The 24,685-nt window shown below is 39.7% G+C and overlaps 1 protein-coding gene and 1 long non-coding RNA gene across 4 annotated transcripts in view; both read left to right on the top strand.

The window, feature by feature from the left end:
- Positions 1-24,685, top strand: part of mllt10 (MLLT10 histone lysine methyltransferase DOT1L cofactor) — a 45,261-nt gene that overhangs the window by 15,161 nt on the left and 5,415 nt on the right. For 2 of the 3 annotated variants that reach the window (XM_028004792.1, XM_028004794.1), the window contains exons 7-14: positions 4,228-4,326; positions 5,581-5,917; positions 6,668-6,886; positions 7,647-8,129; positions 14,356-14,516; positions 19,869-19,980; positions 22,376-22,448; positions 23,442-23,632. In XM_028004792.1, the coding sequence (XP_027860593.1) occupies positions 4,228-4,326; positions 5,581-5,917; positions 6,668-6,886; positions 7,647-8,129; positions 14,356-14,516; positions 19,869-19,980; positions 22,376-22,448; positions 23,442-23,632 (1,675 nt within the window). The remainder of the gene's footprint in view (positions 1-4,227; positions 4,327-5,580; positions 5,918-6,667; positions 6,887-7,646; positions 8,130-14,355; positions 14,517-19,868; positions 19,981-22,375; positions 22,449-23,441; positions 23,633-24,685) is intronic. The other variant, XM_028004793.1, reaches the window with a different exon arrangement.
- On the top strand, positions 22,455-23,349 carry LOC114136659 (uncharacterized). Its single transcript, XR_003593857.1, has 2 exons — positions 22,455-22,893; positions 23,062-23,349. It is a non-coding gene; the product is annotated as an uncharacterized LOC114136659 (long non-coding RNA).

The following is a 24,685-nucleotide window of genomic DNA, read 5'->3' on the forward strand; positions in this document are numbered from 1 at the left end:
ATTTTATAAAATGATCAAAGGACTGTGCTCACACAAAACACCCAAGGATAAACACTTCACAGGCTCAGACACTCAAAGAAGGAGCTTATTGTTTAGACGTGTGCCAGCGTGAGAACGTATTTTGGCCAAGGCCATATTGGAACAAGCTGTAGATATCATTTTGTTTGGTGAAACAGCAGGGATCTCACCTACAGTCCATTTCTGCTGTGGACTGTATTTTTTACTCCCATTACTACCACAGACGTTGTAGCTGCCAAAATAATTTTTACAACCCTCTCATTGCCTTTTGCACTGACACAGATTTACAAAACTTTGTCTTGTAGAAGTTATGAACGAAGGAGCTTGAAGTTGAGCAGTTTCACTACATTAGTAATAAGTCCTGCACCAAATTAACATTGCACACATTTCAAACTAAAATCAAACCTTTTCGCTAATTTTCTAGATTTTTTTTCTTTTTTATATTTGGTGATATTTGAACCTGTTGGGAGTAGTAGCAAATAGAAGGTGTGATTCCTTGAGCTCATTTTTGCATTTTGTTTATCAGTTTGACAGAAAAATATGGACTAATACTCGATTATGAACTGGAAATGGGCCAGATAGGTTTTTGTTCTCAGTGGTTTTCACCAGTCCAGCTACAGGGTGAATGTGTGTGAATCAAAGTTGTTTCAGTCCATCTCGCTGCTCTTGCTTTTAGGTGTTGTAATTCTCCCTGAGCATTTTGGGAGCATTAAGAGTATCCCCCTCTCTTTCTGCTCAGACTCATAAGCACATACACACCCTATCCCATTTCTTGGGTCAGGGATCAGTCGGGTGAGGTTTGTGTGTGCGTGTTTGTCTGTCTGTCTGCACATGCATCTGTAATGCACTTTGGAGCCTCAGATGTATGCCCACCTCATGTTAGAGCCTGCAGTCAACCTACAGCAGGGGCTTTGAGATCCCCCACACCGGCTGCTCCGAAAGACCCGCAGGAAACGCACACATCCATACATACATACACAATGACTGGTCAGAGATCCTGCAGGAAGCTGCACAGGGGAATTCCTGCCAGACCAAGGCGGATTATTTTCTCCTTCACTTCCTGTTCCTCCCTTTCTACCAGTCTTCCCTTGCTTCTCCTTCTCCGTCTGACCTCCACCTCATGTGCCCTCTCGTCCTCTTGAGGCCATTGATTGTAACCGGGAAAAATCTCAAATATGGCTTCAATCTGAATCAGAAAAAACTTCACCTTTCTAGCCTAAAAAGAACAATGTTTTTATGCATAACAGCATATTAGAGTTTAATAGTTGTTTTTTTTAAAAATATAAATGTTATATAAAAAAATCTGTGACAATTTAAACATGTAGGATTTAAAGTTTTCTCTTTACTGGATTTCTTAACCTGTTATCTCTTTAAAATGTAAAAATATCTAAACCTATAGTAGAAAGATGAAAGGTCACGTTGGTAAATTTAGATTCTAATTAAATGTACTGAAATCAAATATAAAAGTTATATGAAGTTATTGTTTGCTTAGCTTTACATTTTTCTGTGATGTACATTATAATCTTGGAAGCTCGTGGTTTTGGAGCATTATTCATTACGACATAGTCAAACAGCAGTACGAGTAAAACTACAGATATTTTACAATCAGGTTTGTGTGCAGATTATAACACAAATATGAATGTAAAAAAAAATCTGAGCTCCTCATTAAATGTTTCAAAGCTAAAAGCTCCCATGTTCAGTCCTTTAAAGCATCGACATACATTTTAATGCACTTTGTTGAGATAAAAATACTACCTTTAATAATATGCTCGTAGATCTTTTATTGTCTGTTGAAGTCAAAACTTTTATCAAAAAAACATATTGTACATTTTTCCCCATTTATGCTTTATAGTCCTTAAAAAATCCAAGCTGATCGGTGCATTTCTAGTGATCACGGGGCTTTCTGCTCATTTTTTAATAAGACTGCAAATCGTTTCACAAAAGCCTTTCTATGTCACAAGTGAGCTTCCTGTTTCTGAAACCAGCATGACCATTTAGGAGACACGGATGCTTTTAAACGCTTTATTCAAATGACTCGTTTTAAGAGTGACCGGATGCAGTTGCCCCTTTGAATTCACCCCACACAGATTCAGAGAGTGAAACGGTCTGGCCGGTTATGGTCAGAGGAGCGCATTCGCTGCTGAAAGCCTTCTTCGCTGTCTGTTTAATCAATTGTCCTGATTGATAAGGCTGTGTCGGAATCACAATGTGTGTGTGTGTTGTGTTTCCCACGGCCGGCGCTGTTGGTTCTCTGAGTGGGTGTGTTACCCGAGCCTCTCCACTCAGCCTCTGTCCATCAACACCTAGCTCTGGAATGTTAATGAAAAACAACAAGGGAATCCTGAAGACTTCAGCTTCCCTCTTTGTTGTCCTAAGATATTTTTGTTGCAGCAGAGAATTTGGATTCATCTGCTGTCTTTGTAAAAACGCCACTGTGCTTCTGTTTGTTTGCCAGATCTTGTTTCTAAGTTAGGAGGGTAGGCACAGCTCTGCGAGGACTATTAGGCATTATTATTTTTTCTTTTAAATAAACATTGAGGGAAATAAACAAGAGATCAATAATACAAATGTAAACTGATCGTCTTTTTGCTGACATTTATATTTAGCAAATCTTGAACTTAATGACTTTTTATTATGTTTTTTATCTCTTCTCCAATTATTTTTGTATTTGTTCATTTTATCAATGTTTTATTTTTCTGGACAGCACTTTTGGTCCCGTGTGACTTTTAAAGTGCCTTATAAATAAAATCAGATTGGCGATAAAGAAAAAAAAAATCACATCGGCTAAAAACTTTTCTAAGCTGTTAAAATATTACCTTTCTTTGAAGATGTGAAAATGTTAAAATCCTGTAAATATATATTTGTTTTTATAAGGTTATTACATTTTTTTTTTTTTACATTAATCATATTTTTTTAACATGAGCTGAAATTTGGATTTATATCATGTTTTTAAAATAAGCAAGCAAAAAAAAAAAATGCCCATGTGAATTAATTCCAAAAGTTGATGGTCATGGCTATTTATAAACGTCTGCTTAAAAAAAAGTAACTCTCTTATTATTTACTGGCATTTCTCCCAAAACATGTTTCTGCAAAAAGAAACGAGCGGGGTTGATAAAAAAAAAAAAAAAAGGTTAACTTTATTCCGTAGCTCTCTCTTACGACATATAATCATGTCCAAATAATAAGATAAATCTTGCTAAATGTCAGAAAGTTGTGATTATCAAATTTCCCCCCAACAATTTTAGACGGGCAAAATTCTTTAGTTCTTTTATTCATCAGAACATCCAGATATGACTCTTAACTCTCGCCCTTCAACATTATCGGAAGCCAGCATGCAGAGGGAACTCAACGAAACTGCTATCTCCTGACTCGGCTGTGGATGTCTGTTAACCGCCACTCATGAAAGAAGTCTGGCTAAACTGTCACAAGCCTCCATGCAGTCAGCCTTTAATAAAACCCTGTGGGGAAAGAGAGAGCTGCGTTCAGGGTCTGGGGGGAAGGGCCCGTTTCTGCTGTTTCATATGTGTCAGAACGTCCCAAACATGCCGAGTCCCTCGCCGCTTCTCGGGACCTTTTGCATATTTTCACCATGTTCTCCAGACTACGCGCGACTGCACGCGTGCACAGAAGTGTGCATTTGAAGAGCTCGTGCACCTTGTCTGTGTGTGCGCATATGCAGAAAAATGTGTGGCGGTGTGGGTCGTGCATGCGAGGTGTAAATGTGCTGGCACCCAGTCGCCACCTTTGGTGCGAGAGGAGGGTGACGGTGTCTGCATGTGCCGGCGGAGGTGTAAATTGAGCTTTGATGGTCTGAGAGGAACGATATGATTGGCTGAAACGGAAAGACCCTGAACGGTTCAGCACAAGCCACTTAGTACTCTCTTCTCTATACAGCAGCATGTTAAACACCCCTTTTTATCTGTCCTCCATCACTCATTTTGTTTTTGTGGCTGTCTGGGCTTTAATCTCAGATTGAGCCATTAAAATGCAGCACCCCCTCTCTTTCTATTATTTCTGTTGTGATAACTTTTATACGTGACCAAATTTTCTGCTCATCCTCCAAAAATTTCTTACAAACATGCTTCCTGAATATTTTAATGATAAGATTTTGCGCTAGTGTTCAATATTTATGAACATTCCCTTCACTCATCTGTTGTTTTTTTGTTTTGTTTTTGTTTTTGTTTTTGTTTCCTTACTCCACATGGTCAGAAACACAAGGAGCGAGACAGACACAAACCAAAACACAAGAAAGGCTCCATGGACATGTCGCCCTCTCTCGTTCTTCCAAACATCATGGTCCCCGAAAAGGTGAGAGCATTTTTCATCCGTCCATCCATTCATCTTCCCATCATCCATTTGTCTATCCAGTTATCAGTTTATCAACGATCCATCTTATCATTTATCCACCATCCAGGCTAGTTTGTGATTTTTAAACAAAAAGGTTGGTGAAAAATATCTGCTCTATATTTCTAACTTTAGTAATATTTTTTTTAGTTTTTCGTGTCCCAATACAAAAAATGTCGGTTTTGCGTCAAAACCGATATTAACCCGATGCGACAGCATACATACCTTGATTACTTATTTTGTAGTGTGGAGTGGCTTCATTAAGTGATAAACCGAGAACAGTGGTCAAGAACAATAAGTATAACTGTTATAATTTAGCCTATATTGTGCAGCGCTAGTTGGGAGTGCCGTTTTCTTCTTGGTTCTTCAAGGTGTCCTTAAAAATGTCTTAAATTCAAGTATCCAAAATTAAAACCTTAAAATGCCTTAAATTCATTAACCTTAAATGGGTTAATCACAGGTATAAAATGTTGTCGTGGCAGGATTCTTTAATCATGTACACATAGTTTTTTTTCCCCTGGACTTTTCTATCAGACAAACATTTCCAATAAGTTGCATTCAGACATCTTCATTGCTTTCTGTGACTTCAGGGGGTTGAAACGCTGCTAGCTAGTTGCTTGTATACCCCTGCTCACCAGCTGGCTACCTTTTTTCTTCTATAATAAGTGCAAATTTATCACCAGTCGGCTGGACGATGTTATTTTTATCACTGGCTCATCTCTGTTGCCAACTGACATGAGGCCAGGTGTATTCTGTGCAAAAAAAACAACTTTTAAGCTTGACCCTTTGGTTATGAAGATTGTAGAGAGATAAATGCATTGCGAGAAACACAAAGAGTCCACAGAAATTTTGCGGTTTTTGCAATGCCTGATACGGATATTGACCCGATACATTAGCACAAATCATACATACTTTTATTACTTATTATGTGGTGTGGGTTTTGCTATGATTGATTGTAAAAAAGCAGAATCCGCCAACCATTCCTTATGTTTATATTTTTTTCAGTCTTTAATTTCACTCAAGGTGGCATTAAAAGGTCTTAAAAAGACCTAAGTTTGACTTGAATCCTGCAGATACTGCACATCTGGGTTTCTTACTCTAGGTTTTGTTTTGTTTTGTTGTTGTTGTTGTTTTTGGTGCCTGTCATGGTTTTTGCAAGTTTTTGTTGTCCTCACCGTTTTCCCCCCTTGTCTTTCCCTTCTTCCCTCCAACCCCCAGACCTACAACAGCACCGCCTCTGGGGGAGGAGTAACCTCACTGCCCGCGTCCTCTCAGAAGCGATTAGACGACAACACGGGCCGCTTCACCAACGCCAACTTCCAGGAAGTGTCGTCCGCTCTCTCCGGGGGCGCCTCCAAGGATGGCCTGGCCGCAGACACGACCAAGGCGGCGGCCGAGGGCAAGAACAAGAAGAACAGCGGCGGCGCTCACACGGTCGGACAGAGGGGCGGCCGCAAGTCTCTCACCTCGTCAGGGAAACCGTTACCCTCAGCGGTGGTCACCATGGCTACCTCTTCCACATCTGCCTCCGTTTCCACGGGGCCTTTCCATCAAGGTGAATTAATAGCAGCAAATGTTTCCCTATGTTAATTTTCACACAACTGGGAATTCTCCATGCGGTTAGAAAAGTGGAAACGGGGCAACAAATCATCTGCCAGTAGCACTCTGTCCAACAAAAAACTGGAACGCAAAGACCTACAGCTGCAGAGCCCGGCGATGCTAGTAAGACCCAAATAAGCAGATGATTGGTGTGTTTTGTGGAAGCGTTGTGTCATTGAGTGGATCTCGCTCCAGCACCAGACCCGTGTGTGTGTTTGTGTATGTGTGTGTGGCTTTGTAATCACTGCTTGGTCTCGACTGGCTCCTGTAATCTGGGGCCCTGTCTGGAAAACACACAAACACTGACGCCGTTACAGGCGGCGTTCATACTGGACTCTTTTGTTTTGCTCTGTTTAACCTTGAAGCTCTCGTCATCTCAATGTGTGTTTTGTGGTGTAGCTGAGTTTGTTTTTTTTTGTTTTTTTGTCTTTTGGTTTTTTTGAATCTCTGTCCTTCAGAGACACTTCCTTCCTCTAATAAATGGGAGGACTATATGACCAGGAAGAGATTATAATTTATGATTGAAGTTATCTCTTTCCTCCCAAAAGAGTAAAGTGGAAACCTCCACAGCTGCAGTGCTTGTTTTCTTAGTTGAATTTTTTCTCCTCTCCAGTTCTTTCTGTCCCTCCTTTCCTCTACATCGTCTCTTCCTCCTTTCTTGTTTCCTCTATTTGTAATTGTCTCAATGGTCCCACCTGTCTACCAGGCCTGCTGTTGACCAGTTCCAGCAAGACTCCCGCTGCCCCTTCCTCCTCAGACTTCCTAAGTTTCACCGACCCATCGCTGCGTCCTGGCAGTGGAACGTCGTTTTCCTCGCCGCCGTCTTTCAGCAGCTGCCTGGTGAAGTCGAGCTCTGAGGGCGGCGCGTCGGAGGGAACCACCCCTCTCTTTGGTTCTCTTATGTCTGCGACTACGACTTCTGCAGGTACTGCAGCTATTTTCCTCATACAGTGCCTTGCAGAAGTGTTTATAACCTTTGAACTTTGTCACAGCAGATTTTAGTGTTTTACATTTGTATTTCTGATATTGCAATAAGCAATTAATCAGTTAATGGTATGATAGATTAAAAGAGTTTTGTAATTTCTAAGTCTAAAAAGAGCAGACTTACTCCATTTTATTTATTTTTCAGTTTCGTGTGGTTTTTATTTCATGTTTTATTTCCTTTTGTTTTTGTTTGAGTTTTACTTTGAATATTTATAATGTCTTCCAGTTCTAGTGTTAAGTGTTATTTACAAATTAAAAGCTTATTAGTCTTTGATTGGACAAACGTATTTGTTATGCCATTATCATTACTGTAGTTGAAAATGATCTCAAAACAACAATGTTCTCGTTTATCGCAATTATTTTTGGTCCAACTTATCATCCATCACAATTTGTTATATTGTCTGTAGTCAGTTCTTTAAACTAGTTAATTTGTTATTTACTGAGTGGGTTACTTCTGAAGGCAATTGATAGTATTAGATTTTAGTGAAGGACATCAAAATAAGCAAACACACTTGCACGCCACACTTTTTAGATTTATTAGTAGGAATCCTTAAAATCTTGATTTTTCTTCCACTTCTCAATTATGCTCTACTCTGTTTATCAATCACATAAAGTCCCAACAAAACACAAGTTTTGGTTGTAACGTAAAATGCAAGTTAAGTACAAAAAATAAAATTTCACATCTTTCTGTCTTCCTCCAGCAGTCGGTGGAAAACTGTACGAGAACTCCCACAGTCACGCAGCGAGCGAAACGACGAGCCTCGCCGGATCGACGGGCTACAAACGCTCTCAGCCCGCTGGCAGCGGCCTGGGGATGGGCGCCGCAGTCGGTGGTGAAGAAGGCGTCAAGAAGAAGAAAAAGGGCAACTGGCGAAACCGATTCGGACCCTGTTTTACTACGGACGCGAAGCCCGCAGAGGCAGCGCCATCTCTGACGCTCCCCACTTCTTCCTCTGCCGCTAGCGCCACCTCCTCCTCATCCTCCACTGCCTCCACCGCCTCCTCCACATCCTCGACGCTCTCGGGCCGACCAGGCTTGGTTTCCAGCAGTGGATTAGGAGTAGGAATAGGAGGAGAAAGGGGGCTAGGGGTCATGGGCGTCGGCGGTGGCATTCAGAAATCCCCGTCGCTCCTCAGGAACGGGGGTCTGCAAAGCAACAGCAGCTCCACAACCACTGGCTCAGGTGAGCAACACGTACAAACACACAACGCATCAGAGTTCAGAACCGAATCCAATGTTTGGCAACTTCAAGCTTATAGATGGTTTCAACTTAACAACAACTGAGCTGGTTATCATTTATTTTATTCATTTAAAATTTAAAATGAACAAAAGTTTTGAATGAAAGGAGTAGTTGGGAGAATTTTTTTTTAAATATAGTTTAAGCATCAACCAACCATCCATATTGATACGTCTTGAAACACAAAACAGGCAATGTACAGTACAGACCAAAAGTTTGGACACACCTTTTAATCCAATGAGTTTCCTTTATTTTCATGACTATTGACATTGTAGATTCACACTGAAGGCATCAAAACTATGAATAACACATGTGGAAATATGCACTAAACAAAAAAGTGCAAAACAACTGAAAATACCCCTTATATTCTAGTTTTTCCTAAGTAGCAACCTTTTGCTGTGATTACTGCTTTGCACACACTCTGCATTTTCTTGATGAGCTTCAAGAGGTCGTCACCTGAAATGGTTTTTACTTCATAGGTCAACCTGCCCTGTCAGGTTAATAAGTGGGATTTCTTGCCTTATAAATAGTCATGAAAATAAAGAAAACCCATTGAATTACAAAGGTGTGTCCAAACTTTTGGTCTGTACTATATATAAAAAAAATAATGGCAAAGAAAAAAATATTTGGTTTGTAGTTATACAACACTCTGCTGAGTCAATGTGCATCATCATATTTTGATAGAATATTATATTTTAATTCTTAAATCAGGAGTTAGCTTGTTTACAGAGCTGAACCCAGCTGACCCATCATTTCCAGGTTTCTTTTAGATCTTGGCTTCTGATTGTGACCAACCCTTGTAAAAATTAGGGGAAAAAAAAGTTCTAACATTGGAGTTTTATAAGCAACATAAAACAATTGTCTCTGTTTTTGCCTACTCTCCCCACTTTTTAAAAAAAATTAAACCTGAAAGTGCATCAAAGGCCTTAACGTTTATGAACTAATTGCACAGAAATTGAAAAGATAACAAATTTTTCAGTAGTTTCTAACCTCTTGCCGATTGATTAGTGCATCTCTGATTATTTATACTCCTTGTGCTCATCAGCGCTTGAACACAATAAAACCACAATAAAAGTAACTTTTAATGTGACACGTTTGTGTCGGTGTCTGCTCCACACACCCTCCGTCTCTAAATACAAGTAAATCATTCAGAAAGTGCTTGTGGACGGCCTCTGCGCGGCACAGTATTAAATTACCAATCACTAATGGCAAGGATTTGATTCATTTTTGTAATTGCCTCAATATTTGCATGCGTGTCTGTGTGTGTGGTATATTATCCGTCTTGCTCACACACATGAAAAAGGCTCTGTATATTTCTTTATTCCCCCCCATCATGTTCAGTTGCTTGGCAACTGCCTTTATGCTTTGGAGTTTCCCTGGGCTGATGGAAGTGGCTCAGTCTGCTCCACACTTCCCACACCTCCCCTTTCTTCCAGAACCATCGCCGTTTTTGTTCCTGCGTCAGGCTTTCAGCCGCCGTACCTGCGGTTTGCTCATTACTCAAACCGTTGCCGCTTAAGCAGCTCAGGTGGAAGGAAAGGTGAATCCCTTAGTCTGATTGGAGACTGGAGATTTAGTTAGTTTTGTGTTTAAATCGGCAACAAAGCTTCTTCTTGTGGATCTTTTTTTTTTTTTTTTTTGTCCCCACCTTTCGCGGTTTTAATTCCCCATGAGAGAAACATTTGAATTCCGAGTATTTTAAATCCACCTTTCCTTTTAGTTCAGCTCACATTCAACATTCACAGTAACTTAAAAGAAGCTTCCTAACTTAAAAGTGCGCTGCATTTAGTAAGTAGTCGTGTAGAAACACAACACACGTTGCAGCGCAGCAACGTTTGCTGGCCCTTTTCCCAGCATTTACTTTGAAGGGCACAATAAAATGTCCCACAACCTGCAGCAACACGAAGCATTAAGTGATTGTGTGTTAATGCAGCCAAAGCTTCATCCTGGTCCTGGTTTTATAGACTGCTGTCTGAGCAGCAGCGGCACCCACACTCTGACACAGAGCTGTGGAGGAGGAGGACACACACACAGACACACTCCACCGGGCTTCATTTGCCTAATCTAAGTTTACCTTGAATTTAAGTGGAAAAGCTACAGCATCAAAGCTGCAAAACAAAAATGTTTTAGCTTCTTGGAATAAAAGTGAAATGTTAAAGATTAGAACAGATTAAAAAGTTGCTTATTTTTGTTTCTATTACAAAAGCTGTTTTGTTGGCATTAGATAAAATCAAGTAATTAATGGGTTTTTTTGTTGCTATTTTTATGGGGGGTTTTTCCCCAACTGATACAGCTGCTTTTCTCTTTTAATGAAAATGATAAATACAGACTAGGCACCATAATATTTATATTTTATCCAAGTGTAATAAACAGGAAACATTGTAGTAGCAATAAAACTCTGCATTAAAAAATTTAACATCTCATTTACCCAAGCTCAATTTTATTTTTATTTTATTTTATTTGCTAAAATAGTTTTGAACTATTTTTGTTATTTAAAAATATTGAACATTTTAAAAAAGGAAAAATTGATATAATTCATTTGTAATTAAAAATATGAGCGCTAAAATTAACATTGGAGTTGTAAATAAAGTACTAAGTTTTATTAGTGTTAAAACTGCGTTTCATGTAGAGCTTTCTGTAGCATCTAGGTGAAATAAATAAATGAATAGAAAGGTTGTTGTGTTGCTCCTGAAGTACAGATTTGATCTAATATTTTCCGTCTGTTGGAAGTTTTTGCTTTATATTTGATTGTAGCGACTCAACAGGTTGGCGCTTTTTTCGTTGCATATTTCTCTTTGTATGTGGATTTTAAACGGGCCTATTTTCTCTCTGTGTGGCTTCTTTTTTGCCAATGCTGAGTGTGTTCACTGGCAATGTTTTTATTTACTATTTTAAAAATGTTTCCAAAGCCTGGCAGATATTTTTGCTGGACATACTTCTCCAAATTTAACATACCGCATAACGTAAATACCCAGCAGAAGGTCGGATCCTGACACAATGAGTCAGTTTTCGGGTCAGAATTTGGTGTCCGTCTCGAGTTCTGCGCTTTTCCCATAAAGCGGCGCCTCCATTTCTCACTACAACGGGTTGCAGGTCAGGCGAACAGCGGAGCTTTCCGACGTCTGCGCTTCATGTATATTCGTGCGCGAGCGAGAGAGGGAGAATTGTGTGTCCTGCTTACTGTAAATATTTAGCTCAGGGTTAATGCAGGGCGGTAATGGGAAGGATCCTGGCGTTTATCTGCCCCCACTTTCCTGTCTGCTGCCGACTCCACAGCGCTGATGGATAGATAGTTAGTCTGATAGATATGTGTTGGTGGATGGGGAAAAGCAGGGGTTAGATTTTGGCTAGGTTAATGTTTGATGGCTGCGGGGTCACCGATGGGACGGCCAAGCATAGTCAGGTCGTGTGTGTGTGTGTGTGTGTGTGTGTGTGTGTGTGTGTGTGTGTGTGTGTGTGTGTGTGGCAGGAAAGGTCCTGGATTTATTCAGGCCAGCTGGAGTTTAAATGCATAACGTGAGGAGAAACCAGTCAGAGCAAATGAAGCTCCTCATTGCTGTGTATTTATTAACTCATTTCAAAGATCACATGTTTAGCTGTAGGAGTCGATCCGTGGGAATTCCTAATAATAATCAGCAGCTTTGTTTCACCACAAACACGTCGGGGGACGTTGTGAAAAGCAGCAAAAAATATTCTGCAGCTGATTTTTAATTTTAAAGTTTCGTAAACTGAGACATCTGTTGCAACTGAAATTTAATATATATTTCATGTATATATATATATATTTCATATATATTGTTTTAATTTAAATAGAAATTATGTATGTTTTCTTTTTTTTCTACATTTTCACAATAATATGTTGGATCGTCGGAAAATTAGAAACGTTATTTATTGTGTCTGAAAAGCACCTTAACACCTAGACTGAAATATGTTGACCAATTAAAGTCAGTAAATGTCTTACAATTTCCAATAAAATTACTTTTTCACTCATAATTAAAATCACACAAAAAAACAAAGCATCATGGGAAAAAATCTTGAGGAACCAATTTTTTTTATTTATTTATTTAATTTTCAGTTTAAAATAGTTGTTTTTCCTGCTTCTTTTTAATTTCTTTCTTGCCCATGATTGCTGCAGCTCCTATATTTCTCTTGGTGTTTTTGTGACTGGCTTGTTTTTATTAGACTGAAGCAAACCTCCCATGCATTTTTGTTCCTTTCTCTGATCAAACACACACACACACACACACACACACCCCTTCACACTATCATCAGCCGCCCTCGATCCGGCTCTAAATTAGTTTTCGTTTGTCTTTGTTGGTGGAAAACTCTCAGGAAAACAAATGTCTCCGTGTTGTTGTGGTTACACTTAGCGTGCCTTGTGATTACATCAGCTCTGTCCTGCTAAAACAAGTTAGAAAGGCTCCGCTTTTCAGCTTCATCTCGCTGCCTGCGGATTACCCTCAGTATTTACGCCAAGTTGTAAAAATACAGATTTGTCTTGCTGATGTCTGATTACAAAGCGATCTCTTGGTTGTTCTCCTTAGGAAAGACTTCACTAAGCAATGGCTTGGCAAAATAGCTTTTCTGCTGAGATAAATGAGACTCAGATTGAAGAAGGTAGATATTTTCTAAGCTTGTCGGAAAACGGAGTAAGAAGGAAAAATTAGAGGAATACTGGATAATTCAGACCAGTGGGTTTCTGCCGCTGTACTGCACTGATTACACAAGTACATGTAAGGTATTTTGCTTTTAGATTTTCCCGTATGCTAATTATATTTTTATTCTGTTATTTTTCTAATTGTGTAGTATATTTGAAATAAGCATGGGTAGTAGCTGATGCTTAAAAAACGGTTTTGTTTTTATTTAAAGAATTACAACTTTCAATCTGATTCCTCATGCTTTTTTCTCTTTTATTGACAGCAAGAAGTTAAAATGTTTCAGAATAAATCAGTGATGTTTAAAGAATTTCAAAAAAGTATAAATTGTTTTTTTTTAAAGAAGTAAACATTTGCTACATCTGAAATTTGACCACAATTAGATTTTTTATTTTGATTTTGTTGTATTTCACAGATTTTCTCACCATCTTTTTTTAATTTTTTTATAGGACATTTTTTTTATCCACTGCAGTTGCCAAACTCTGATAAATTGTTGGTTTGCCCTCTAATCCAGCTGCTGAAAACCTCGCAGAAACCCCCTTCCCCTCACCCTTGCCCCCCCAAGCCTCGCCCACCCTGCTTTGGGGATCAATTTTTCTGCTGCATATTGCAAAGCGTTATAAATAGTATGTCGGCCCATGTAGTGTTCGTATCTATCGCTCCCTCCATCCCTCCGACCCCTCCCCTCCTGGCACAAAGATCTCTTGTTCCCCCAGTGAATGCGTGCTGCCCTGAGCCATTCAGGCTTTTGTGGGGCTGAGGGGCCCCTCGTCCCCTCCACCCCAGCCCCCCTCTCTCCTCCCCTCCTCTGCTGGGGTCAAAGGAAGGCAGGGGCAGGGCTTATCCGTGGTGAGGGCAGGGGTGTGTGAGTGGAGGAAGTAGAGATACTGAAATGGGGCATGTGTCGGGGGTTGAATTATAATTAACACCTGAGTTTTGGGAAATTCAGTATCTATATTTTTATAGGTGAAGTATATATATTTTTAAAAGTGTAGGTTTTCTGATGTCTGAAAAAAAAAAGGATTTCGCTGTGATTAATTGAAGTTATACAACCTTTTCCAACATTCCAACGTTTTTATTATTATTATTTTATTTTTTACTTTTTTTTTGTACTTAAGAATTTCTACTGTTTTGTTTTTGGTTTACGTTTGATATTTTCCATTTCACTGAGATTTTATTTTTGGTGTCGGAAACTGTGGTTTAAGCAAATATAAGTTTAAATCTTAGCATTTATTTTGAATTTGCATTAAAAATCTGGATCGTTTTTTTTTAAAGACAGTTTGACTTAAAACAACACAAGTCTTCCTGATGGCCATTTTACAATCTTTTTTCTTTAAAGGCATTCTATCAGTCAGAGCCAGTGTCTACAATATATCTTTACACATTAAATATATACACATTAAATCATAATCAACCATAATTACACATCATCTTCTAAAATGTATCACCGCCCATCTTATCGGTTTTGGTGTGATTGAGGATTAGGACGACGCTGTTAATGTTTTATCTCTCCACAGGTGTCTTCTCCGCCGCCGACGGGTCATCGTCGGGGACAGCAGCCGTCGCCATGGGCGGGGCGAGCGCCGAGTTGTCACAGCAACAGCAGACCACACCTTCCCTGGCGCCTCCCTCCCCATTCACCGCAGCGGCTCCACTCAGCAGCACAACCTCCACACACGTGAGTCCCAACACGCAACGTTTGCTGAAAAACTCTCATCACCCCCACCGGTCTTCCCCCCGCTTTCCCCTCACCTCAGTCTGGCACGCATGAAAAAGCATCAAACCCACGGCGACGCACTCCATTTCTCCCTTTTCTTTCATGTGCTCTCTGCTTTTATTCAACAAACCCCCGCATCGCTCAATTCACCAACACCTCTCACATCTTTGAGCTCAAGTGTAGATAAACTGCACGAGCACAAACAGCGTGCAATTAAACATCTTCTGTGGCAAATCTCTCGGCGCCATTATTAAACTTCTGCACGTTAATTATCTGTAAAAGAAATAAAAAATAATAATGAAACGTGTGGGTTCCGACCTTGTGCGGAGTCACTTTTTTATTGCGAGATAATCTATTGCCAATGTCTGGGTGCACCTGTGGAGGGTTATTCTCATGCATTGAAAGCACAAAAGTAGACCTTTATTTTAGTTCTTCAAACGCGTCATTAAACGTGTGTTTTCTCCTGACTAATTCAGTTCTATTAACCCCAGTGAACAAGGTTGTGATGGATTCCTGCTAATTAAAACGCACAGGAATTTATTTTATTTTATTCTTTTTTTGGGTTGGCCATGTAAGCAGAAAGAAATACTCAAAATTATCAGTTTGAATACACTTGGGTCCCAGCATAAATAATAACTGGAGGGAAACTGCCAAGGCTGAATCCATGCCCTATTATGTTTTTATATCACTTCCTTTAACGTGGAGAACAGCTCAGAAAACTGGTGTGGGCCGAGTTCATTCTCCAAGCATCATACCTTAAAGAGGGTCTGAAATCAAGGCTGTGCTTCTAAAGAGTGATGAAATGTTTAGAGTTCTTTAGAGAAAAAAAGAAATGATGAAAGTAGAAATCTTAAATATAAAAGCTTTAGTTAATCACCAAATTACCAAAAGTTTCTTTTCAGAGTGTTTAACGAGTTGTGGTGTGTACTTCTAGCTTTTATTTAAGCTGGCGTCTAGTTTCCAAATATCAAAGAATCTTTTTTTGTCAGTAGGAAATAAAATAAGAGCCCATCCTCTATCCTTGAATGAAGTAGAGATGAAACATTTATAAGTTGGAACATTTATCCTGGTTGAAGTTATTATGGTGTTAGAGTTTTAAATAGAAATGACCAAAAACAAATTTGTATTCTGTTACAGTGTTAATCAACAATCCAAGGTTTAGATTTCTTCTCACACTGAAGCACCAAAACGCACCATCTGTTAAAGTTTGCTGTATTTTTAGACTTCATATTTGAGAAATGAAGACACTTTGAAGATGGATAAAAATAATAATATCCTGCCTCTAGCGGCTAATGCTTAATGAGCTAACTTTTATTAAATTGCTTGTGATCTTCATAATGTTGTGGCTTATCTAGTTAACTTAGTAAGAACTTGTTAGATTCCTTGGACTATTGGCACTGTAGCCTTGGGTTTAGGTGTTTTTTTATTATTGTTAATAGAGCAGAAGATCTGAGACGCAACTTCCTTTTAAACCTTCATAGTAAAAACCCAAAAGAAAAACGAAAAAAATATTTTAAATGTAATTCGTTCAATGGGTAGATCCTGTGCTTGGAGCAATTTGATTAGCTTCTCTTTTACCAAAACTGTTGACTGCACAGATAATCCCAGCTACTACTTCCTTCAAACCATCACAATAAGAGCCTTTAAGGAAAATGTAATGCACTCTGGTCCAAGGCTAAAACACAAGATTTGTAAAAACGCAAAGGACTAAAGGCTGGGTGTATCCAAGGGGTCACTTCATAATAAGCAGACTAAAAATATGTTAACTTGGTAAAAAAAATAAATAAAAAACAATCCTAATATGACGTGCATAACTATTGATACATTATCGGTTGATTTGCACCAGTTTTTAGGCTCCTTGTAATTCCAACAGTAAAAACCTTTCCCTTTTGGAGAAGTGTCATTTGTTGGAAAATCTGTATTTATTCCATTGAAATTACTGCAAACCTTGAAATTATTTAATTGATTTTATAAATTTATTTGCATACTTGACCTATGTATATTCAGATATTTTCATTGTAAGACCCTTTCTAAAGATAAAAACAAGATCCCTCCATCCAAGAGTCTGTGTATGTTGATGAGAGGTTTAATATGTGACTGAATGAATTATTGTCGATGGTAAATTATGGGATATTTATGCTGCACAAAAACCGATTAATAAAGTCCAATTACTTCTGCATGGATCAACATGTTTTGCATATTTTAAACCTATTTGAACAAACCTTGATAATATTGAGAACATTAATTTATGGCATGACAATCAGGATAAAAACAACTTCCAACTCATAGTATGTAATGTTCAAATTTCCCCATCTTTATCCACACAAATCTCTTTTTTTCCCTCGAGTGTCCTCTCAACACTTGTTTTTTTTGTTGTTTTTTTTTCTCACCCGTCTGTTCCTCTTCTTCCTCCTCTTCCTCCTCTGTTGTCCTGTGATGTAATGACATCTGACAAGCTCCACAGTAGGAATGGAGAGATGGATGGAGTGAGGGAGGGGTGGTTGTATGGTAAAGGTGGAAGGTTGGAGGTGGTATCCCTCAGTTTAACGTGTTCCAGAGGACGAGAGAGAAAAAGTGTTTGTGTGATTCAGACGGTTTATTTCTCACTTTTCCTCTGATTTTTTTGTGTTGTTGTTTTTTTAACGCTGTGGCCTGTGCATCTGGGAAACATGCAGACTTTGAACCGAGCTTGCAGAACTGACACAACTGCAGACTGAAGCCAACAACAGGCTTCCCTGTCTCTGTGTGTGAGCAAGAGACTGAGACGGTTTGCTGTTTTCGGTCCACTAACAGACTCTTGGCCTTCTGCTATTTGCCTAAGATAGGCGGATAAAAGGGAGTGCGAGAGAGACTTAAATGAAAAATGAATGCAAATGAAAAATGAATGTTGATGTGAAAGAGGGCAGGATTATGGAAACAATGGATGGAGGAGGAGGGGTTAGAGTTGGGGTGGGCAAACTTCGGCTCCCGGGCCACATCCAGCCTGTTGGTCTTTTTAATCTGGCCCGCCAAAGATTGGTACAGAATTGCCCAAATCAAATCATATCATAATCATGACTCATTCATTTGGTCTAGTCCTGTAATGCCTGGCGCTCCACCACGATACATGACTTGATTTTGTGGAGCTCGGACTTCTCTGTTATTACTCCGCTGCTGTGAACTCTGCAACAATGAGTGAGCCAAAGAGAAGAAAAGTTGACAGTGAGTGTCGAGTGTTCAACAAGGATTGGACAACTACGGTAAATTATTTTTCATTGAAGTCCGGTCAAAAGCCGAATGCCTTGTCTGTCAAGAAACAGTTGCTGTTTTTAAAGAATACACATCAGCTGCCACTTTTCCACCAAGCTTGATAATTATGCTAACAACCAGTCAACGCAAGGGCGGTCGTCTACCGCGTTGAGAATGGCAGCTAGTTTCAGCTCCCTTCACACAAGACCCTGAAAGACCCTCAGGAGTTGCAGTTGGGACTGATTGATCTCCAATGTGACTCTGTCTTAAAGGAGAAGTCCAACTCTCTTAAACTGGATGTGTTTTATGCTTCATTAAGTGCTGCCAAATTTCCAGAAGATGGCACAGAGGATGCTGGTGTTGTTTGACTCTACTTACGTGTGTGAACATACTTTTAGTGTGATGAACAAAGCACCTCACAGACCTCAGCTGAGTGATGAAAACCTCAGATCTGTTCTGAGAATGGCCACAACAAAACTAATACCTGACTTTGATGCACTGGCAAAAAAGGGAGATCAACAACACTGTTCCCACTCAAAGTGAATGTAAGTATTAAAACTGTAATGCTTTTTTATGCTTATGTTTGATATGTATGCATTTGGTGCTAGCCCAGCAGTCAAATTTTAAAAGTCAATGTTGCCCCTGAGCCAAAAAGTTTGCCCACCCCTGGGTTAGAGAGAAGTGGACAGCTGGAACAGTTTTCTTCATAGAAATTAAACTAGAAAGAGATTTTTTTATTATTATTTTTTTAACTTGGACATAAGAATCCATTAATTTCATGGGTCATTGAAATTTAAAAACATATTCAGCAACTACCTACAGATTTTGTTTTGTACATCTTTTTAAACACTGCTAATAATTTTGTGCTATATGCAGCATTCTATGGTTCTTGTTGTTTGGACACAATAATATGAAGTAAACGCGTCTCAGAAAATATCAATAATATTTATCTTCAGTATTTAACTCGTTAGCAGAACCTCACATTGAATCCTACAGCGCTACATTCTTCAATCAGTTTTCTGCAGCGTCACATGTTTTGCTTTGGTCACAGGGTTTTCCACTACATTTAACAGTCAGCCATTTTGTTCTGTTAGACGGAGTGGATTCCCCTCCTGATGCTCCACCTCCCGCCCCCACCCTACCCATCACACCACAGCCCCTTAGTTGGGAAATGCCTTAATTGGATTAAACTCTATGCATCAGAAACACTTTGTCAGCATGTCAGAGTACTGTTGGGGTGCCGGGGCGCTCGGAGCCCTGCGTAAATACACAATGATACACTTGATTTTCACCTAAAAAGTTTTGATTATTTTTTGTCTTATTTAGTAATTATAATTAAAAAAATGAAAAGATAATTTGAATATATTGTTTCAACAATTATTTCTACAGTTCATTTCTCTTTGGGGTTGATTATATGACAAACACACACCCACACGTGTGTGTGTGGGTGTGTTTCTTTATGAAAATCAGTTGTTGCTTTTTCTGTATGAAATATATTAAATGTCTATTTTGCCTATTTTTAAATAAATAAATATAATATTATTTAGGTTAATTTTGATGCAAAATATATTTTTTTGCCAGAAATGGTTTTTTATAAGATTTTTTAAAAATGAAGTACATAAAAGGGTTTCCACAGCTTTTATTGCAAGCTGGTTGTTGGACTCACACACACACACACCCACACACACGCACACACACACACACACACATCCTTGCACTTTTATACAAACTGAAGACCTTTTTTTTGACTTCCATTTATTTTAGTGACTGCATTTATGCCTAACAGACATCTTCCCTTTTCCTAACCATAACCAGTCTATTCCTAACCTTAACCAAAGCTTAATTCACACCTTACCTTTAAATCAAACCTGTAGAGTGTGGAAGAACTGAGAAAACTGGAAAATGTCTTAATTTCCACAAGTGACCTCCCTTTGTTGGTAGGTATTGTGAAAGTGGTCCTCTACATGCAACATATACAAGTACACACATGCCCATAAAAATCCTGTTATATGTTTAAGTAAATGTAAAAAAAACTATTTTAAAAAATCGTTTAATGTCTGTTCTGTGCTGTGTGTCCCTTCCTAGGCTCTGCCGGGCTCCGTGTTCAACCTGGCCCCCCCCCACATGTTCGGCAACAGGCTGAACCCCAACTCCAGCATGGCGGCTCTCATCGCTCAGTCCGAGGCCTCACCAGCAGGTACCCTCATACCTAATGTGTGAGTGTGTGAAGGAAAGACAAGAAGATAATGCATAGGTCATGCCCTCTTGATCCCACTGTGAGGTCATGGGTCACTGATAGTCTCAAGCTCCTCCATTTCTACCTCCCGTGCGGAGTGGGTGGCGCTTCCACAGATTTGTTCTTTTTTTTAATGCGTAAGAGGGAGTAGAGGGTCTCTGTGACATAACAACTCCCCTCTACATGATAAAAAAGTTCAGTGAAGAGGGAGTAAGAAGTGGTTTTAGCAGGCAGGAGTAGCCGCTTCCTGACGTGAGACATCTGGTTGGTCAGAGAGTAGAGACGCAGGAGAGAAGAGAGGAAGAGGGAATAAAGAGTGAAGAGGAGGAAGTGGTTCCTGCTGCCAGTCATCAGAGCCAGATCCACTCTGACCCGCAGGTCAGCTCACTAATCAGGCTGAATGTCAGAGGATACAGGCCTTTCTTTCTGTGTGTGTGTGGGGGTGTGCGTGGGTGTGGGGGTGTGTGTGTGTCTTACTCAGAGACTGTGCAGGTTTAGCGTTATGTGAAAAGGATTCGATCTAATGCAGAAAAAAATGCTATGAAACTATAAGACGTCAAGAAAAAATGTGAATAATTTCCAACTTTAAAACTAGTGAGGCATAAATGCAAAAGCGGACCAGCTTTTAATTTTTAAACATCCCTGTCGTCTTTTTTGCTTAAAAACTAAACATTAATGGGACATTTATTGTTATTGCTTGACTGATCCATGAACCTTTTCACTCCAGATACAATGAGCATTAAACAGAATTACTTCTTTCCTCAGCAGTCATTGAAAGAATGTTGTTGTTTTTTTTCCTTTTTTCTGCATTTCAAATTTTATCAGTGTGCAGGAGTCATCTAAGAGGTCATGCAAGGTGTGTGCGTGTGTTTGCATGCGTGTATGTAGCCTGTTTACTTTGGCACCCGTCTGGCATGAGCTGCCAGGAGAGAAAGGGTTACGGCGGAAACGGCACTCGAGAGGAAGAGAGAAAAAAAGGGAGTCGGCGACTGGACTGGTGACCTGGTGGAGGGAGGAGGAAGGAGAGAAAAAAAAAAGCTGGGGTTTGACTGTCGTAAGTAGAGGGGAGTTTGCGCTTGTGTATAAATGCAAAAGTGTGTGCGCATGTGTGATTCATTACTCTGACTGAGGAAAATGAAAAGAAGCGTCTGGCCAGGGGCCCAGAGGGAGGAGAGGTGGAGTGAGAAAGAGAGAGAGTGAATGAAAGCTCATGTCTTGTAGAGATGGAAAGTTAAGGAGATGCTTGTAATCTTGACAGAAGAGCAAAGGGTCAGATTGGAAAATATAGGTTTTTTAAAATTATCTAAAAATAAAACATAAAGCAAATGATTTAGGTTTTAGTGTAAACAGAGGTTAAAGGAGGAGAGCTTTAGGAGTCATTCAATGATGATCTTTGTGGTCTAATTGATGCACCGTGTGGTGGAAATGACCACGATCCAGATCACTTCTGCTCTTAAAAATTAAAGACCTAGCATGCACTCTGCATCACAGCTGAATAATAACGCACATTTTGTACTTTTTTTTTTTTTTTTTTTGGGGATTTAGAGGTAAACAAAATATGTGTTGTCTTTTGGGGTCAAAAATTGACGAGAGTTTAAAGTATTCGTGTTATAAATGTTAAGTATTGCTACAAAAGCAGTAAAAATACATTGAATTGAACTTAGTAGAAATGCTTGTATGATCAACTTTTATTTGTCTTTTCCATTGATGTTTTCTTTGTTAGAAGCTTGAAAATGATTGATGTGATTATATCTTTAATTTATTTACACAACAATAAACACACAAAGTACATCAAAAATACCAGTCAGATTCTATTTAAAGCATAAAAAGTTGCAATTATAGAAACTCTGATTGTTATCGGTTGTAAATTTGTATTAAAATTTTTTTTTTGCTTTATAGATTTTGGTACATAAACCGAAGCAAAGTTATTGAATAAACACCGAGTAAAGTTAAATGATGTAGAGCTGTGGAGACAGCTTGTTGGAAAATGTTAGCAGTTTTCGAACCATCACCATTCCTACCGTCTTCTAACCAATAAAATATGGTTGATATATGTTTAAATATCCTGCAGCTCAATGTTTATTTCTGTGCTTTAATAATGAATCAAATTATTATAATATTACAATCAAACAAGGTGTAAAATGAATATATATTTTTTTCTCTCAGACAGAAACAAGAGCTTTAAGTTTGTGTAAAATGCGGAAAGCAGGAGGGTAGAAGACAACCGTTTCACCGTCCTTTGTAAACATTTTTTTTGGTGAACAAACTGCCTCCAACTTAACATCCGTGTGTTCTTAGATGTCCGATTGATTTTCTGTGTGTGTGCGCATGCGTGTGTGTGTGTGTGCGCGCGCAGATCAGGAGGTGGGAGACGGCAGCGGCGGCTCTCAGGGCTTCTCCATAAGAGCTTCTCCTAAGACCACCCCGCGGTGAGTGCACACACACGCACCCTCCTTTCCTCCCTCTCCATTTACATTCCTCACTGCCCCCCATACTTCACCCACCCCACACACCCCTCCTCACTCTTTTTATTCTTGCTTTTCCCTTCGCCGGCCCCTCGTCTCTTCTTCTCTCTCTTCCTCTCGGTCCGCTCTTCCACACATTCCCTCTTTCGCTTTTAGCCCTGCAGGCGGTTCTCTCTCTGTTAGCCAACGATAACTTGTTCTAAAGGAGCTAACCGTCCTTCAGGTTCACTTAGATACTTTGTTTTTTTCCTTGGTTTTAAATCAGCTATGGACGGACAGTCGCAGGATTTACTGTATCTTCTCCTTTTGGGAATACTTTCATGGATCTTTCGGGATGGGAATATTGATCCCAGAGATACAGTTCTGCTTGTTTCTTCCACTTTGTGGGATGACTGATGCATCTGATGAGGTTGGTAACACTTGGATGAGTAGCGCTGCACTTAAAGTCAGCGGTGCTGTAAAATGCTGTGGCGGTACCGCAACTTAGATAAATTTGCGCAGTGTTTTTGACTTAAGAAGTGCATTTTCTCTCTCTCTCTCTCTCTCTTTCTTTTTTTTCTTCTAATCTCCCCCTTAGCGCTCAGTTTAACCTTTTAAAAGCAAACTGCAAAACTCTTGCCATCTCTTTTTTGCCACATCTCCTCTCCTGCTGTCCCTCGTTTCCCCTCTTTCACACTCAACAGATTGTCTCAACAACCAAGATTTATCGCATGGAGACATTGCGCTGCGTCCTCCCTCTCTTTTCCCCCTGCTCTCGCGCGCAGACGGAGAGCCTGGCCCCTTTTCATTAGAGGCCACTGTAACAACAAATTGATGTAGTTTTATAGCTAGCAGTGTCTATGTTTGTCTGACATTTATGTTGGGTCGTTAATCTCCCTATTGACCTCTCCATCTCTCCTTTTTCCTTTCCGCGCTCTCTCTTTTCTCCACCCCACCCTGCCACCCCGCTCCTTTCAGCTCTCCCATTGGCGGCCTGCAGATCCGCTATGACTCCTCGGGGTCGTTGCCGGGGCCAGGGCTAGGGTTGCTAGGGGCCGGTGGCGTCGGGGAGACGCTGCCCCCGGTGGCCACCAGCATCGAGCAACTCCTGGAGAGGCAGTGGAACGAAGGGCAGAGCTTCCTGCTGCAGCAGGGAGCGCAAGGAGACGGTGAGTGGAGGCAAAACATCTTCCTCCATCGCTTCTCCTGCAGCTAAGGTGAAAATGGAAAAGTGAAGCGACAGCAAAACCTGCTTGTTAGAAAACCTGTCTTTCAGCAGAGGCCGTCAATTTAAAATGACCTTCTCCTCGCCTCATCTCGTCGTCCTTGAGTCTAAATGTGCGTCAGGGTAACTTTGACTCATTTTGACCTTTGACCTTCTTGTAGAAAAGTATCAATCGCTGGATATTTGAGCATGACTGACTGCTGGTCTTTCAGATTTTTCTTCTCAGTCCAGCCACACATAATGTATTCACAGCGTGTCCGTGCATCCTTAAGTCTTAAATTTATGCATCAAAAATAAATTAGATGCAAAATTTAAGACTTTGAACGTCCTAAATTTATGTATCCAAATTTACGGCCTTAAAATGTCTTAAATTCTTTAAACAAATTTACATTGGCCTTAAGTACGTTAATCACAGGTCTTAAATTTTGTCGTGGCATGCTATTTATTATATATTCTATGTAACGTTTTTCTGTAGGGCAAAGTCTGAGTCATAACGCTCTTCTAGCTAGCTGCTAATATATATTTCCTAGCTAGCTATGTGGCATCTTTGCATTTTTTTGCAAGCAAATTTATTGCTTGCCAGCCATATTGTTTGCCACTGACTCACTTCTGTCGCCATTCGATACTTGACTAGATGCATTCTGTCCAAAAGAACTTTTAAGCTTGGTGTCGTGGCGGTTAAAGCTGTAGAGAGCTATATGCAGCGTGATAAACAAAAGCTACTGCTAAACAGACTTCGAAAATGATGGATAACCTTGACCATCATCTTCATGAGACTGTCTTGGGAAAGCAGAGTGTCTTCAGTCAGAGGCTTCTTCAAATTCACTGTAATACAGGCCTCTACAGGAGATCTTTCCTCCCAGCAGCCATCACGATCTACAATATCTCTTTGAATTAATATGAGTTATTTTCATTTCCCTTTGGGATCAATAAAATATTTTTGGAATTTGTAATACCCTGATATTATCCCTCATATTTATAGATTGTTTTGTTCTTA

The sequence above is a fragment of the Xiphophorus couchianus genome, chromosome 21 (assembly GCF_001444195.1).
Source record: "Xiphophorus couchianus chromosome 21, X_couchianus-1.0, whole genome shotgun sequence".
In the NCBI taxonomy this organism is placed as follows: Eukaryota; Metazoa; Chordata; class Actinopteri; order Cyprinodontiformes; family Poeciliidae; genus Xiphophorus; species Xiphophorus couchianus.